Source organism: Panthera pardus, unplaced genomic scaffold (assembly GCF_024362965.1).
Source record: "Panthera pardus isolate Hobbes unplaced genomic scaffold, ASM2436296v1 HiC_scaffold_11, whole genome shotgun sequence".
Classification (NCBI taxonomy): Eukaryota; Metazoa; Chordata; class Mammalia; order Carnivora; family Felidae; genus Panthera; species Panthera pardus.
The window spans coordinates 72,739,554-72,753,525 of record NW_026526666.1 but is presented as its reverse complement, the minus strand read 5'-3'; the positions used below and the strand labels follow the sequence as shown (position 1 = coordinate 72,753,525).

The 13,972-nt window shown below is 54.3% G+C and overlaps 2 protein-coding genes across 7 annotated transcripts in view; one reads left to right on the top strand and one right to left on the bottom strand.

Moving 5' to 3' along the window:
* Nucleotides 1-8,029, top strand: part of SZT2 (SZT2 subunit of KICSTOR complex) — a 52,172-nt gene extending 44,143 nt beyond the window's left edge. For 2 of the 4 annotated variants that reach the window (XM_053896391.1, XM_019428959.2), the window contains exons 63-72: nucleotides 907-997; nucleotides 1,143-1,223; nucleotides 1,306-1,380; nucleotides 3,825-4,038; nucleotides 4,444-4,597; nucleotides 4,752-4,874; nucleotides 4,983-5,388; nucleotides 5,518-5,634; nucleotides 6,952-7,020; nucleotides 7,157-8,029. In XM_053896391.1, coding sequence (XP_053752366.1) covers nucleotides 907-997; nucleotides 1,143-1,223; nucleotides 1,306-1,380; nucleotides 3,825-4,038; nucleotides 4,444-4,597; nucleotides 4,752-4,874; nucleotides 4,983-5,388; nucleotides 5,518-5,634; nucleotides 6,952-7,020; nucleotides 7,157-7,300 — 1,474 coding nt within the window. In that variant the 3' untranslated portion in view covers nucleotides 7,301-8,029. Of the gene's footprint in view, nucleotides 1-906; nucleotides 998-1,142; nucleotides 1,225-1,305; nucleotides 1,381-2,908; nucleotides 3,749-3,824; nucleotides 4,039-4,443; nucleotides 4,598-4,751; nucleotides 4,875-4,982; nucleotides 5,389-5,517; nucleotides 5,635-6,951; nucleotides 7,021-7,156 lie in introns of those variants that run through there. The other 2 variants (XM_019428960.2, XM_019428961.2) reach the window with 2 other exon arrangements.
* On the bottom strand, nucleotides 8,022-10,903 carry HYI (hydroxypyruvate isomerase (putative)). 3 transcript variants are annotated; one of them, XM_053896416.1, is made up of 9 exons: nucleotides 10,498-10,903; nucleotides 10,286-10,398; nucleotides 9,828-9,910; nucleotides 9,148-9,262; nucleotides 8,895-8,973; nucleotides 8,755-8,804; nucleotides 8,572-8,641; nucleotides 8,303-8,437; nucleotides 8,022-8,182 (listed from the first exon to the last, which is right to left on the bottom strand). In XM_053896416.1, the coding sequence occupies exons 1-9, from the start codon at nucleotides 10,694-10,696 to the stop codon at nucleotides 8,109-8,111; spliced, it is 918 nt and encodes a 305-aa protein (XP_053752391.1). In that variant the 5' UTR covers nucleotides 10,697-10,903; the 3' UTR covers nucleotides 8,022-8,108. The 3 variants fall into 3 exon arrangements, with proteins under 3 accessions (XP_053752391.1, XP_019284520.1, XP_019284518.1); XM_019428975.2 differs by lacking the exon at nucleotides 9,828-9,910 and having other exon boundaries at nucleotides 8,022-8,208; nucleotides 10,287-10,398; nucleotides 10,498-10,900; XM_019428973.2 differs by lacking the exon at nucleotides 9,828-9,910 and having other exon boundaries at nucleotides 10,287-10,398; nucleotides 10,498-10,844.
* Between the last annotated feature and the right edge of the window lie 3,069 nt (nucleotides 10,904-13,972).

Sequence of the window (13,972 nt, the reverse complement as noted above, 5' to 3'; positions counted from 1 at the left end):
GAGCCCGACACGGGGCTCAGACCCACAAACCATGAGATCGTGACCTGAGCCAAAGTCGGACGCTTAACCGACTGAGCCACCCAGGCGCCCCTGGATTCCTTTTTAAAACAAAAGACACTGGGTTGAAAAATACATTTCTAGAGCAAAATTTATTGTCAGGCCTTCCTTTCTCATCAGTCTTTAACCATTTCCAATCGCTGCCTAAGTCTTGTCCCAATTTCCTTGAGGATTAAATGAGACGCTGCTTTTCCCCAGAGGCTTTGACACTCCCCACCCCAGACTGCCAGCAAGAACTCTGGCAGTTTATAGCTCCTGAAGTGATGAGTGTGTCCCACTGGTCCCTATTTCCCTTCTTCACAGTACCTTCCCTGCTTCTCTGCTCCCCTTGCCTCTGAGTTGAGCAGACCTATGGGACACTGAAGCTGCCGTTTCTTAGTCAAAAAAAAAAAAGCCTTTTTCCCTCTCAGCAAAAGTGCCTAACTACGGCCTCAAGCATGTGCTTGAATTTTCCTCCTGAAATCTTAGACGTACATCAGCCTCTCCGTCCCCCCGCTCCCACTGCCCCCAGTACGCATCACAGTGTCTCCCCACAGTCCCAGCAGCCTCTCTCGCACCCTCACCTGACCCTCCTTCTCTCACTGGTAGAGCGAGGCCTGCTGTCCCCCTCACCATGGAGTACTCCTCTGGCTTCCCCTGACCGCAGCAGCTGCTGTGGAGAGAATCCTGCCCCACGCTCTAGACCTGGACTCTGGTCTCGGCCACTTACCCGACACGGGAGCCCAGGCAGCTCCATCCCCTCTCTGGCCCTGTTTCCGCCCCTGCTCGCCCATGAAATGGATTCTAGGTGTGCAGGCCATACCGCCTCAGCCGCTGGCCTGCCTCATCCTCTTGTTCTGTTTCCTGCAGCACCAGCCGGCTGCGGGCCATGGCTATCCTTGGAACAGAGGGGCGTGGCTCCTTCTCCTGCCCTAAAACCAAGACTGATGGGAGCCCCAAGGTAATGCATCATTGTGTACCTTCACTGACAGTGAAACCCATGAGGCCCCAGACCCAAGCTAGCATCCCTGATCCTCCCCTGCGGGTTCGAGGCTGGTGAATCTCCAACCCCTGCCCCTGAACCCCGGTTTGTCTCCTTTCTTTAGAGCACTGGCTCTCCAGTCACCACCTACCACCTACAGAGGGCACTGCCAGGGGGCATCATCCTCATGGAGCTGGCTTTTCAGGTGAGCAGGAGGAGCACTGAGTAGGGAGAGCCAGATCCATCTGTCTCTTGCCCCCCTGACCTCATCTTCACCCTCTCTCCAGGGCTGTTACTTCTGTGTCAAACAGTTCGCCCTAGAATGTTCCCGAATCCCCATGGGGCAAGCTGTCAACTCTCAGGTATGTGGTAGGAACAGAGGGAATAGGGGGTCTCGGGCATACTCAGCACATCCCCAGTGTGCTGTGGCCAGTAAGAGGAACACAGATAGTCTGGCCCAGTGGTGATCTGTTGCTGTGGGCTGGCCAAGTCAGTGGTCATTCTGGTGCCATGACTGTGTCATCCACCCATCAGTGTCACTGTGTCAATGGCCCGGAGCTGTTATTCAACCATAGCACTGGAGGCAGAAGGCAGTCCAGCACCGTGGCTGGTCTGGCACTGACAGGAGCCTGGCACTGTGGTTAAGCCATAACCAGAGATGGTCAGCTAGCACATTTGAACATAGTGGGTAACCTGACACATGGGTAGGCCAGTGCCAAGGGCAGTCCTGGCCTAATCTAGAGCTGGAGACAGCCAGACTTTGTCAGTGTCATCACTAACACTTAGAGTGAGGACCAGAGTTCCCAGCCACACAGCATACCCCTGGCCCTTAGTTGTTATTTACATCCCTGTCGGCTTCAGGGCAGAGCCCTGTACCGGTGAGGACCACACAACTCAGGAGTGCTCAGAATGAGTCAGAGGATTGAGTGAGGTCAGGGACCTAAAGCCCTCTGTACTTGAGTTAGTTCAGCTCCTTCAGGTCATCAGGCATGTCATGTGAGGGCCTGTACCTTCTCTGTGCCTCTCATCTAGTTTGAGATCAAGGTCTGACTGGGCCTAGTCAGACTCCTCATATCTGGAATGCTCATGTCCAGCCCATAGATGGTTGCCTTTGACTTCAGTGTGGATCCCTAGTCCACTCATCACAAGATAAGGTGACCTAGAAAAGCGTGGGGACTTTATGTGCAGGAACCTACCTGGGCCAGAGCGCTATGAAGGGAGCTCTGGACGAGCAGGTACACTGTCCGTGTAGTGCTGTACTAGTGGGGAAGACCCACCCCCATGACTCTCTCGAGCTTCTTGAAGTCCTTGTGGCTTCTCTGCCCCTGATTTCCATCCAGTTTGGCTCGCTTTGCCCCTACTTGTGTAATCTCTGACCCTACTTAGATTTGTAAATTGTTTTATTGTTGCTGTTGTTTATTAAGTGTGGAGTATGTGCTCAGCGGAGAGTTTTCCTCCTGCTGCACACTTGAGGAAACCGATGTGCGTGGATATTAATTGCCTGGGCACATGCTAGTTGGTGGCAGTACTGGGGTTGGAATCTAGGTCTGGGGGACGTGAGCCCTAAGGTAACACATCATCGTGTGCCTTCCTAACAGTGAAATCAGTGATGTCCCAGACACCAGTGTCCCCGAGCCTTCCTTTCTTCCTCTTCCCCTCCTCCGTGAGCATCCTGTGACATTTCTTCGGCCGCCTCTCTGGTGCTCATGATAATCATAGTCCTTGGTTATTTCAGTTTATCACAAGCTCTCTAGCTTTACAAAGACCTTTACTTTATATTCATGTACATGAGGAAACTAAGGCTGAGAGACCATGACTCAGCCAAGATCACACAGCTCCCCTGGCCCCTAAGCTGTCACTTCTTTGACAGCCAGTTATTTCCTTTCCTAGTAACTCCTGTGCCCAGTGCTTCTGATGGAATGGTCGTGTAGATTCTGCCATCCCAGCACCGCAGATCCAGCCGCTAACACTCTCAGTGATGGTGATTTCCACCAAGAGAAGCACCAGCTCTGTGTCTCTGCCTTCCTTCCTTCCTCCGTTCATGGTTCATTCATTCGCAGATCAATTAGAGGAGGCCTACCCCGGCCTAGCCTTCGCAGGATATCCCAGATGAAGCTTTACGATTGAGTAGGAGTTAGCCACATTTGGGGAGCAGGGAGAGCAGCATTCCAGGCAGAGAGAACAAGCAGTTACAAAAGTGTGAAGAGAATGTATGATGTACTGGGAAGAGCGGTGCTTTGATGGGAAGGTAAAGCTGGAGAGATGGGAGGGGCCGGGAAAGACTTTCTAATAGTAAATTACACACCTGGCCTACCCGGATCACCCTGTTTAAAACTGCAGCTGCTTTACTACATTTTCCACAACCCCACCTTCTAGCGTACTGCCTCCTCATTTATTCTGCCTAACAGTTATCATCTTACCTACCCACTTACTAGAACGGGAGCTCTTGAAGGTAGGGTTTGCTTGTTTCCCGCTGTATCCCCAGCACCCGGAACAGTACCTAGTAAGACACTGAACAAGGATTTTTTGCGTCAGTGAATCTGCCTCAGACTTTATTGGAATCTGGGATAGAGTGAAAAGGCCCATCTATCAAAATGGTCGTGGTTTCACGTCAACAGAGTCACGATACTGTATGAAACGGGACGTAATGAGGAGGGCTCCCCATAGAAGTTACTCCGGCAGACGGGGTTCCCCCAGGCCCACAGCAACAGGGTGAATCTTGAACCTCCCATTGATGGGAGAGAAATGGGAATGTGCTGGGCCATGTGCCATATCCTGACCCAGTCCCCTGCCGCCACCTCCCCAGCTGTCCATGCTGTTCACTGAGGAATGTGACAAGGTGCGGGACCTGATGCACGTGCACTCATTCAGCTACGACTTCCACCTGCGCCTGGTGCACCAACACGTCCTGGGCGCCCACCTAGTGCTGCGACATGGCTACCACCTCACCACCTTCCTGCGACACTTCCTGGCCCACCACCCTGACGGGCCCCACTTTGGTCGTAATCACATTTACCAAGGTCTGTGCCCAAGGGCAAGCCAGTGAACCAGAAATAGACCACAGGGTGTCTCCAAGCCAGGGCCGACGGGACCACTTCCTGGGGCCAGACCTAGTCTCTGCACCTCCTGTCCTGTATTGTTAATCGCCTCAGGTCACTTGGACCCTGTCCCCATGTCTCTGGTTTGTGTCTTTATCTTAAGTTCTTCACACTGTTTCACATCAAAGTTTAGATCCTGTGTCATGTGTACCCTGCCCTCTGTCTCTCCCGAGCCACTTTTGTCCCATCTCGATGTTCCACAGGAGCTCCCCAGAAAAACAGAGCCAGGCCACTTGTCGATCAGAGCCTTAGGGACTTCTAACCTCCTGCCCCACCCATGCAGTGTGTCTGTCCCAGGCTCAGCATCTCCTGTAACTTGCCCCTCAGGGACCCTGGAGCTTTCCACACCACTCATTGCTGCCCACCAGCTGTATAACTACGTGGCCGACCATGCCAGCTCCTACCACATGAAGCCATTGCGGATGGCGCGGCCAGGAGGCCCAGAACATAATGAATATGCCCTGGTATCAGCGTGGCACAGGTAGAGTGGCAAGGGGGCACCAGCATGTGATCTGGTGAAGCTGAGGTCGAGGCCATCCTGGCAGTAGGGAGACAGAGTCTCGAGCAGGAGGGAGGAGGGGGGTTGGCTTCATTAGAACCTCAGTGTTGGCATCTCACCCACCCTCATTGTACAGCTCTGGCTCCTACCTGGACTCTGAGGGACTTCGTCACCAGGATGACTTTGATGTGTCTCTGCTTGTGTGTCACTGTGCTGCACCCTTTGAAGAGCAAGGAGAAGCTGAGCGGCATGTTCTGCGGTCAGCAGATCCCCCACCTTGACTGTGCTCGTTGTCCAGCTCCCCTGTGCCCTTGCTCTGAGCGTCTCCTGTTGCGATCACCACATTCCTACCCCTCCCACCCCCCAGGCTACAGTTCTTCGTGGTGCTCACCAGCCAACGAGAGCTCTTCCCCAGGCTCACTGCCGACATGCGCCGGTTCCGGAAGCCACCCAGACTGCCCCCTGAGCCGGAAACTCCTGGGAGCTCGGCTGGTAGCCCCGGGGAGGCCTCAGGGCTTGGCCTGGCCTCTGGACCAGCTCCCCTGTTCCCCCCATTGGCTACAGAGGTGGGCGTGGCACGGGCACGGCTGGCTCAGCTGGTCCGGCTGGCCGGAGGGCACTGCCGCCGGGACACCCTCTGGAAGCGCCTCTTTTTGCTGGAGCCTCCAGGGCCTGACCGGCTACGGCTAGGGGGGCGCCTGGCCCTGGCTGAGCTGGAGGAGCTACTGGAAGCAGTCCATGCCAAATCCATCGGGGACATTGACCCCCAGCTGGTAAGCAGCTGTGGATTCTGGAAGGGGCTGGTTTGGATACTAGGAATCCTACCAGCAGCCAGGGTAGAGGGTGCAGAGGTCTCAGGTGGCTCTGGGACAGCAGATCCAGCCCCATGGACCTTCCCCTAGGACTGCTTCCTGTCTATGACGGTCTCCTGGTACCAGAGCCTGATCAAGGTTCTCCTAAGCCGTTTTCCTCAGAGCTGTCGCCATTTCCAGAGCCCAGACTTGGGAACTCAGTACCTGGTAAGTCTCCCTGATCCTCCCCTGAAAGGGGAGACACAGCGGAAGTCCTCATCAGAGAGATGACAGGTGTCCCCTGAAGGAGCCCCAGCCTGCCTGAACAAGGTCTGCTCTGGAAAGAGGCCTAGATGAAATGAGACTACCCGGATCCATGTAAAACCCTTCAAGCACTTGACCCTCAACATGGGATTCGTGAAAACAGCCTAGAGCTCTGTCCTCAAAAGCTCACAAAAACACAAACCTTTGGCTAGAGATCCCGAGGGCCAAGCTCTGGAACTTCATCAGTGGTTGGTCTTAGGGGCAGGAATCCCAGAAAGGGCCTCTGGAGCTTTAAAGCCCCGTTACCCAAAGTGTGGTCCTCAGGCCGGCAGCGGCAGTGGCACCTGGGAGCTTGCCAGAATGCAAACTCTCAGGCCCCACCCCAGACTCAGAACGTGCCTCCTAGCCCGATGCCCAGGGGCGTGTGAGAGACTGAAAGCACTGCCTGGGCCAGGTAGAAAAGGGTTCACGAGAGCATGGGAATTAAGAGACTGAAGAGGTGGGCCTGACAAAAGCAGTGGTTCTGGGGAGGAGACATGCAGAAGAGGGCTTCAAAAGTAGGAGTTGGTCTGTAGAGAGGGGTCCTGCAACCCTGCTTGTGGAGAAGGGTAGTTTCAGGGTGGGAAGGGGCATCTTTGGATGTGGACGTGAGTTGGTCTAGCTGCAGTTGTGCAGGGGGTGTGAGCAGATGGGATGCTTCTGCGGGTGGTGGGAGCCTGAAGCAGGAGCAGCCTTGGGGGACGGGTGACAAGTGGAGTCTGAAGTCGTGAGGCCCTCCCAGGACCATATTCTAGAAGGTATATGGATGCCAGGAACTGGAGCCCAGGAGGGAGACCTGGGCAGCATCTACATGAACTGAAGCCTGGGAGTAGAAGGAATCATGTGGAAGGGATTGCAGAGCTGAGCATAGGGACAGACAGACGTAAGTCCCAGGGGAGGTCAAAGAGATACGAGACCCAGGACAGGAGGCAAGGAGGGGTCGTGTCAAGTGTAGAGAACTCTCCTTCATTGATACACTTCGGCTTTGTGCGCGGCCTCTCGGTAGATGACCTCTGAAACAGACTTCTGGTCAGGCTGACTGGGAGTCAGTGAGGACGAGGACTGAGGTTCAGTTTAGAGACAAGGTCCTGGGTGACTGTGGAATGTGGGTGGGCGCAGGTTTGGTGATGGACGCAGGCCTTCCTCAAATGGGTCCCACTTCCAGAATGCCCTCGAGGAAGAGGGATGCTGCCTCAGGTGAGACAGACCTCACTCCCCACCTCACTTTGTCTTTCATTGCAGGTTGTGCTGAATCAGAAGTTCACAGACTGTTTTGTGCTGGTGTTTCTGGATTCCCACTTGGGAAAGACGGTGAGCACAGGGGGGAGGGGCTTTGCGTCAGCCCAGTAGGAGGCTCTGCCCGGAGCCTGCTGAGGCTGGGGAGCCCTGCCCCCGGTACCCACTCTGCCCTCCACTCACCATGGCACCCCCACCATGTTCCCCACAGTCTCTGACAGTGGTTTTCCGAGAGCCCTTCCCGGTGCAGCCCCAGGACAGTGAGAGCCCTCCTGCCCAGCTGGTCTCCACCTACCACCACCTGGAGTCCGTCATCAACACAGCTTGCTTCACCCTCTGGACCCGCCTCCTGTGAGGCCCAGACCAGTGAATGTCATCCTTACTCAAACCATGGATCTGCGAGACTGTCCACTTGAAGCAGGACTGACCAGCCCTTCTGGGCCCAGACACTGACGGACACCGAAGGCTTTGTGACTAGATCTCAGGGGCCTGAGTCGCAGCCTAGCAGTAGGAGCTGCCCCGCTGAGCACCTGCCAGGGTGACCGGCCCAGGGCTCCAGAGAGTCAGGTCAGTTCCCTGAGGTGCCCATCTCCTCTCAGGCCCCTGGACCCTCCCCAGAAAGGGACTCCACCTGCCTGCTGCCCTGGTGGAGTCCCAGGAATTCACACCAGGTGCCAAGCACTCACCCCTGAGAGCTCCTCTGCCTGAATGCTGCCTCTCAAGTCTTTGATTGCTTTCAGCCTCCCTGCATTTTGAGCCCTCTGGTCTTCATTTCCCACGTGAACATCATCGCCAAACATTGTTGTTGAGATAATGACAACTTGGTTCCCATCCCAGCTCTGCTTCTGAAGCCCCTGTGACCACAGGCAAGCCCCATTGCTCTCGGACCCGTGGTTTCTGGTGTGTTAATGAAGAGGTGGGCTCGAAAACCCCCATCTCCACAGTGACACTGGCACAACGGACTGGAGGACTTGAGTGTGAGCTGTACGTCCCTTCTCAACAGGAGGGAAGTAACCCAGGGAGACAGAAGTTTAGACACCGTGTGTCCTCCCCCCACCCAATAACACACAGAGGAAAACGTTCAGCAGGTGGTCTTTTAATTCAGGAGATTTGGGATGCTTGGTGCACTGTCCCACAGAGGCAGGTGGGTGCCGGGCAGGACCTCACTGGCCAGCCTGTGGGCGGCCCCGCCTATCCCAGTAGGAACGAAGCCAGTTCAGGCCCTCTGCTGTGTCTCCTGAGGAGAGAGGGAGGCCGTGGCATCTCGACCCGTGGGGAGAAAAACAGCCATGTCTGCTACCTATCCCTCAGAGCTCCATTCCCCAGCCCTAGGCCTGGAGCCCCAGCACCCCCTCACCTTGAGGCTGGTACTCGCAGCCCACAAAGCCCTTGTAGCCTTCATCCTCCAGCAGTTGGAATAGATAGGGGAAGTTCAGCTCTCCAGGGCTGTCAGGTTCCCCCCGGCCCGGGACCTGTGCCACCTGCACGTGCCCTGGAGACAGATGTGGGCAGATGTGGGGCCCACACTCCAGCTGGGGCCCGAGGGACAGATGCGAGGGTCTGAAGGGGTGGGAGGATAGAGGGAGTAACACAGCAGACAACAAGGAGCCAAGAGACCCCTCTCACCAACAAGGGGTAGGAACTCCCGGATGTTTCCTGTCAGGTTGCCATCCATGATCTGCCAGTGGAATATGTCCTGCGTAGAGATTACTACAGTCAGAGGCCCTGCAGGGCCCTTTCCCTCACCCCATTCTTCCCAGATGTGGAGAACACGGGCCTTCTGTGAAGCACTCCCTTTCTTCCACTCACCATCTGTAACTGGAGGTTGGGTCTTCCGACCTTCTGTAAGATGGCTGCCGCTGGGAGAGAAAGCGGGGAGAGGGCAGTGAGACACAAGGAGAGCACAAGGATCACACGGGACTGGAGGGGGCACAAGGCTGCAGTCCTACCCTGCTGGGGCGTGTCCAGGAAGTACTGAGGGTCAGTGCTGCGGGTATTGATGGGCTCCAGCAGTCCCACGAGGCTCTCCTAGCATGGTGGACCTGTGTCCCATCAGTCAGTCACTGGTGAAGCCCCTCCCCATTCCCTGTGAGCTGGGCTAGTGCCCGGCCTTGTGCCTCATCTGTTCTGCCCACCGTGTGCCCCCTCTGCACACATGGGCATTCGTGTAAGTATCGTGTGTCCGTTTGTTCTTGGTCTCACCTGAGCCAAAACCCCAGCCGCGTGCCTCAGGTTCTCCAGAAAAACTGTCTCCATTTCACTCCTGACTGCTGCTCGGTCAGCACCCCGGGGTACTCGGCCAGCCATCAGGTGAATCCTGGGGGGAGACAGCACTGGTGGGGGCTGGGGAGTCCGTCCTGGAAGCAGGGCCCTCCTTTGGCTCCCTGTGGGCATCTCCTCCAGCTGCCTTCCCCCCATCTCCCCTGCTGGTGATCTATCACCTGGCAGTGATGCCCTCCGGCACCCTCACACTCCATGGTCAGCCTGAGGCCGTGCCCTTCCCCAGATGCCTTCTGAGAGACACCCCGTATTCCTGCTTCAGAGACCTCTCACTCGGCTCTCCCTGTCCATCTCCTTTCCAGTGGTCCTCTCCTCAGGCTGTAAACATGTGTCAGCCTCCCTTTCTAGAAATTATTTTGACCCTTTCCCATGAGTATTCCATGCTGCTTGTCTCCACTTCCTGCATCTGCTCCTTAGATTCTTCCCATCTGCTTTCTGCCCCCACCACTCGCCAGTAATGACCCTTTCCAGTTCCACTTCAGCCCATTTGCACTCGGTGGGATGTGTTTATTTGATCAACCCCATGGTGTGCCTTCTACCTCCTCCTGTTACCACCTGATCTTTCTCGGCCACACTCAACTCCAAAAGGTCACATTTCCAACCTTAGGAATTCTGCTGAGCAAACGAAGCCTTCCCTGGTCTCTCTCCACTGCATCCTCGCCTCCAGTGCTCCTTCCATCAAGAGACCCTGTTCAACATCACTACCTGTAAGAAGCTTCCTCTGATCCCAGACAGGTGCCTACTCTGCTCCCACAGCTGCCATGAACTGACCCTTCCTCAACTGGATCTCTGTATGTTTAGCTGGCTACCTCCCTGGTCAGACAGCCCCCAGCACAGGATCCCAGGATGAAAGAGTAGCAAACAGGAGAACCGCACACGACAGATAAAATCCAAAGGCAACTGACAAAGGACCAGGACTGAAGGAGTGGAAAGGCCAGTGCGCTCGGACTCCGAGCTCTCTGACCTGGCGTCCTGTTCTCCCAGACCCCAAACGTGAGGCAGGGTCTGGGAGGAGACAGGGCAAGAAGGGGAGGGGGGTGGAGGAGAAGAGCATAGGATACCTGGGACAGCCCAGAGCCTTGGCGTACAGCACCGCCTGCTCCAGCCCCTCTCGGAAGGCCGCTTGCCTCCCGGGAACGGCCCCCAGCCCCATCTCCCCTTTCTCTCGGTCCCCTGAGGAGAGAACGGGCGTCAGCTGCGGCTAGCGTCCCCGGCGCTCCCCGTCCCCCCCCCGCCCCCCGACGGCCGCCCCGGTTCGGCCCCGCGGCGCACCGGGGGGCGTGTTGATCAGCACCAGCCGCAGGCCCGCTTCCCGCGCCGCGCGCGCCAGCGCCTCGGGCGACTCCGAGTACGGCCAGGCGACCTCGGCGGCCTCGAAGCCCGAGCTGCCCGCCGCCCGGAGCCGCGCGGGGAGGCCGGGGAGCTCGGGGAACAGCCACGACACGTTGGCCGAGAAGCGGAGCGGAGCCATAGCGGCCAGGGGACACGCTCGCGGGGCAGAGTCCGGGGCCGGAAGGCGGAAGCGGGCGGGGCGGGGGCGGGGCGGGCGCGTGTCGGGAGGCCGACCGAGCGGGGGCGCGCTGGCGCCGCGAGCCGAGCCACCAGCCGTCCGCGCCTGCCTTTTCAGGTTAGAAAAGCAGCGAGCGGGGAAAGACCGCGGATGGTCCTGAAAAGTGACGTTTTTCGAGACCGGAGAAGGGGAAAGGCGGGGAGAGGCCAGAGGGCCGAGCGGAAGGAGCTGGGTGCGGGCGTGGGCTGGACAGCCCCCCAGCTGCGCGGGGCAGGCTGGGCCTGGGACTCCTGGGCCGAGAGCCGGCGGAGAGGGGTGAGAGAGCCCAGTTAAATTCGAGAAACGTGAACTTTAGCAAAGACTTAGTATTTTCCCTCATTATAAACACTGTATCTGTTCTTTACGCAGTGTTTGAGGGCTACAAGACCAAATCGGGGGCATTTAAATCACCAGTCAGCGCACCGCTACCCATTAACTCTCCCTTACAGATTAAAAAATAAACTAAGTGCAGGGTTTTTTCTTAGAGACTTCTGATCATACTGTACATACAGTTTTATGGTCTGCTTTTTAATTTAATATGATTTTGTGAGCATTTCCCGTGTTCTTCAATATCCTTAAAAGTCCTTGCATTTGCTGCTCATTGTCGCATACCCAGGCAGCCCAGAATTTATCCTTTATTGATGGTCATTAGGGCTTTTCAATATTTGTGTGTGTGCGTATGCTGTAAAAGTGCTTTAAAGCACCTCTTGGTTCCATCTCTGAATCTTTTTCTTAGGTTCCTTTGAAATGTCCATTACAGTATTTGCCGGCCCAAAGTCCTGTAGGAAAACTGGCCCCACCAGTGGTCTCTGCACTGAGGGGCTATGGACGGGCAGTTCCCCCTTATCCCTAGCTGATTGGGCCACAGGAGGACGTGTGATCCAAGTGCAGCCAAGGCTTCCGCTGGTCTAAGACCCCTTACTTGCCTGGTTTGGGAAGATGATCTGGCCAATCAGATTCTCTTCTTCAAGGTTCGTAGGAGAAAGTCAACTAAGAGGTGGTCTTGCCGGAAGATGATTGTGGCTGTAGAAACAAAATAAGCAGGAGTCAGGTGGAAAGCTAGCTCAGAGATGAGGGTAAGCAAGCACTAGAACAGTATGGGTAGAGGTAGCAACTTGAGAACCTCTGTGTAGAGTCCCCCAGGCTAGCCAACCCCACAGCTGCGGGGGGACTGTGCACTTCCCAAGCTGGGATGTTGACTCTTAGCTGGGCTCTTGTATTTGTAGCCTCTTCATGTTTCTTGAGACAATTCGAATGCGTTTATTTCATCCTCAGTAACCCAAACGATTGGGCAGGTTCACATGGTCAGCAAATAGGTGATTAAGGTCTCAATACTCTGCTAAAATGCTTTTAAAAACTGTAAGTTTAGGGGCTCCTGGATGGCTCAGTCGGTTAAGCGCCCGACTGGATTTCTGCTCAGGTCCCGATCTCACGGTTCATGGGTTCAAGCCCCATGTTGGGTTCTGCGCTGACAGTGTGGAACCTGCTTGGGATTCTCTTTCCCACCCTCTCTGCGCTTCCCTCCCTCCTTAAAATAAATAAATTTAAAAATATATATATTTTGTAAGTTATATTCCAACAATACATGAGTGGAAGTCACCTTGGTCTGTTTTCTGTGCTAGCTTTGAGAGAAGGAAGCTCCAAGTACAACGTTAGGCACACCCAGCCTCCGCTGTCTGTTCTGTCATTGCTTGCCTCCACCCCAAGTCAGGCCCGCTCAGACACCTGGGGTCCAGGCCAGCATCAGAGTTAATCCATGTGGCTAGCAAGTTCTATTTCTTCAGCTCTGCCTCTAAGAACGGACTGCCACCAGCTATTATGATCACCTGATCTCTTGCCCATTTGTTATACTTGGAACTTGGACTTGTCCTGAAACGTGTTTCTCGGGTATAGTCCAATCAGGATGTGACCTCACTAAGTTTAACATTTTAATCAGTCCCAACTCCAGCATGTTTACAGTCCAATGTTGACCGTACAGAATAACATCTAAGGAAAGTAATTCCTTTTTAACACTTCTTTGTAACACTTCTCTGAGTCTGTGAAAAGCCCCACCTGCTGGGGTCTAACCAGGAACAAAATTTGAGCAACATCAGTGGTCCACTCCTTCTTTGCATGTATACTGTTTAGGGCAGCAGAAATGATGTATAAACTAGAGGTGTATGACTCCTTTTCCCCTCTAATTCTCTTCAACACCTTCCTATGATACATCAAAATAAACGCAAAAGGAGTACGGTGCCCATGAAAATTATTTTCTTTATTCACCATTTGGCTTTCTACCATATACCACTTTGCAACACAGGTATTACACTAAGTTATTATTACAGATCTTGACTCTATGCATCTAACTTTTATCCAAAGAACTCAGTATGACAATGAGTTAAGGTAACAACAATTTGTAAATAGTTACATGGATGATGGCGAAAATTTGAGTGTAGAGTTCAGAGTCTTGTTTGATCACCGGATTGCACTTGCCAGTGTGGTTAAAAAAATTATATACACATGCACACACACACCTGCTGTGAAATACAAATCCAAACCTTAATGAAACTCATTTTACACCTTCCGGGTTGGCAAAAACAATTTTTTTTTAACGTTTATTTATTTTGAGAGGGAGAGAGCAAGCGGGAGAGGGGCAGACAGAGAGGGGGACAGAGGGTCTGAAGTGGATTCTGAGCTGCCATCAGAGAACCCGACTTGGGGCTTTAACTCGAGACCCCCCATGACCTGAGACAAAGTCGGACGCATAACCGACCGAGCCACCCAGGTACCCCCAGGTTTGCAAAAAATACTAAGCCAGACGTTACCAAATATCGGATTGGATTTGGAACAACTGAAACATTTATTCACTGCTGGTCGACGTGTGAATCACTACAATCACTTTGGAAAACAATCTGGATTACCTCTTCAGGCTGAGCCTTTATATACATTTGATCCCACAGTTCCTTTCCCAGGTATATCCCCTGAAGACATGTTTGCAAGGGTGGACCAGGAAACCAGTGATGATCATGGCAGCACTATTTATGTAGCAAAAATACAAAACTAACCCAATTGTCCACTAATACGTATACACGTGAGTTGCAGGATAGCCATCCAGTGTTGTATGCAAAAGTGAAGGGAAAGCTGGTGGCTCAAATAATAAAATGGAGTTTGCTCTTGTATTCGAGTGATCTCTGAAGAGCTTGGAGAAGTTTGGGTCAA

Coding starts and splice junctions, on each gene's coding strand:
- HYI (XM_053896416.1), bottom strand. CDS start 10,696: ATGGCTCCGCTCCGCTTCTCGGCCAACGTGTCGTGGCTGTTCCCCGAG. Junction 9,911..10,285: donor AGGCTCTGGGCTGTCCCAGG/TATCCTATGCTC, acceptor GTTGAACAGGGT/CTCTTGATGGAAGGAGCACT. Junction 8,805..8,894: donor CCTGGACACGCCCCAGCAGG/GTAGGACTGCAG, acceptor TTTCTCTCCCAG/CGGCAGCCATCTTACAGAAG.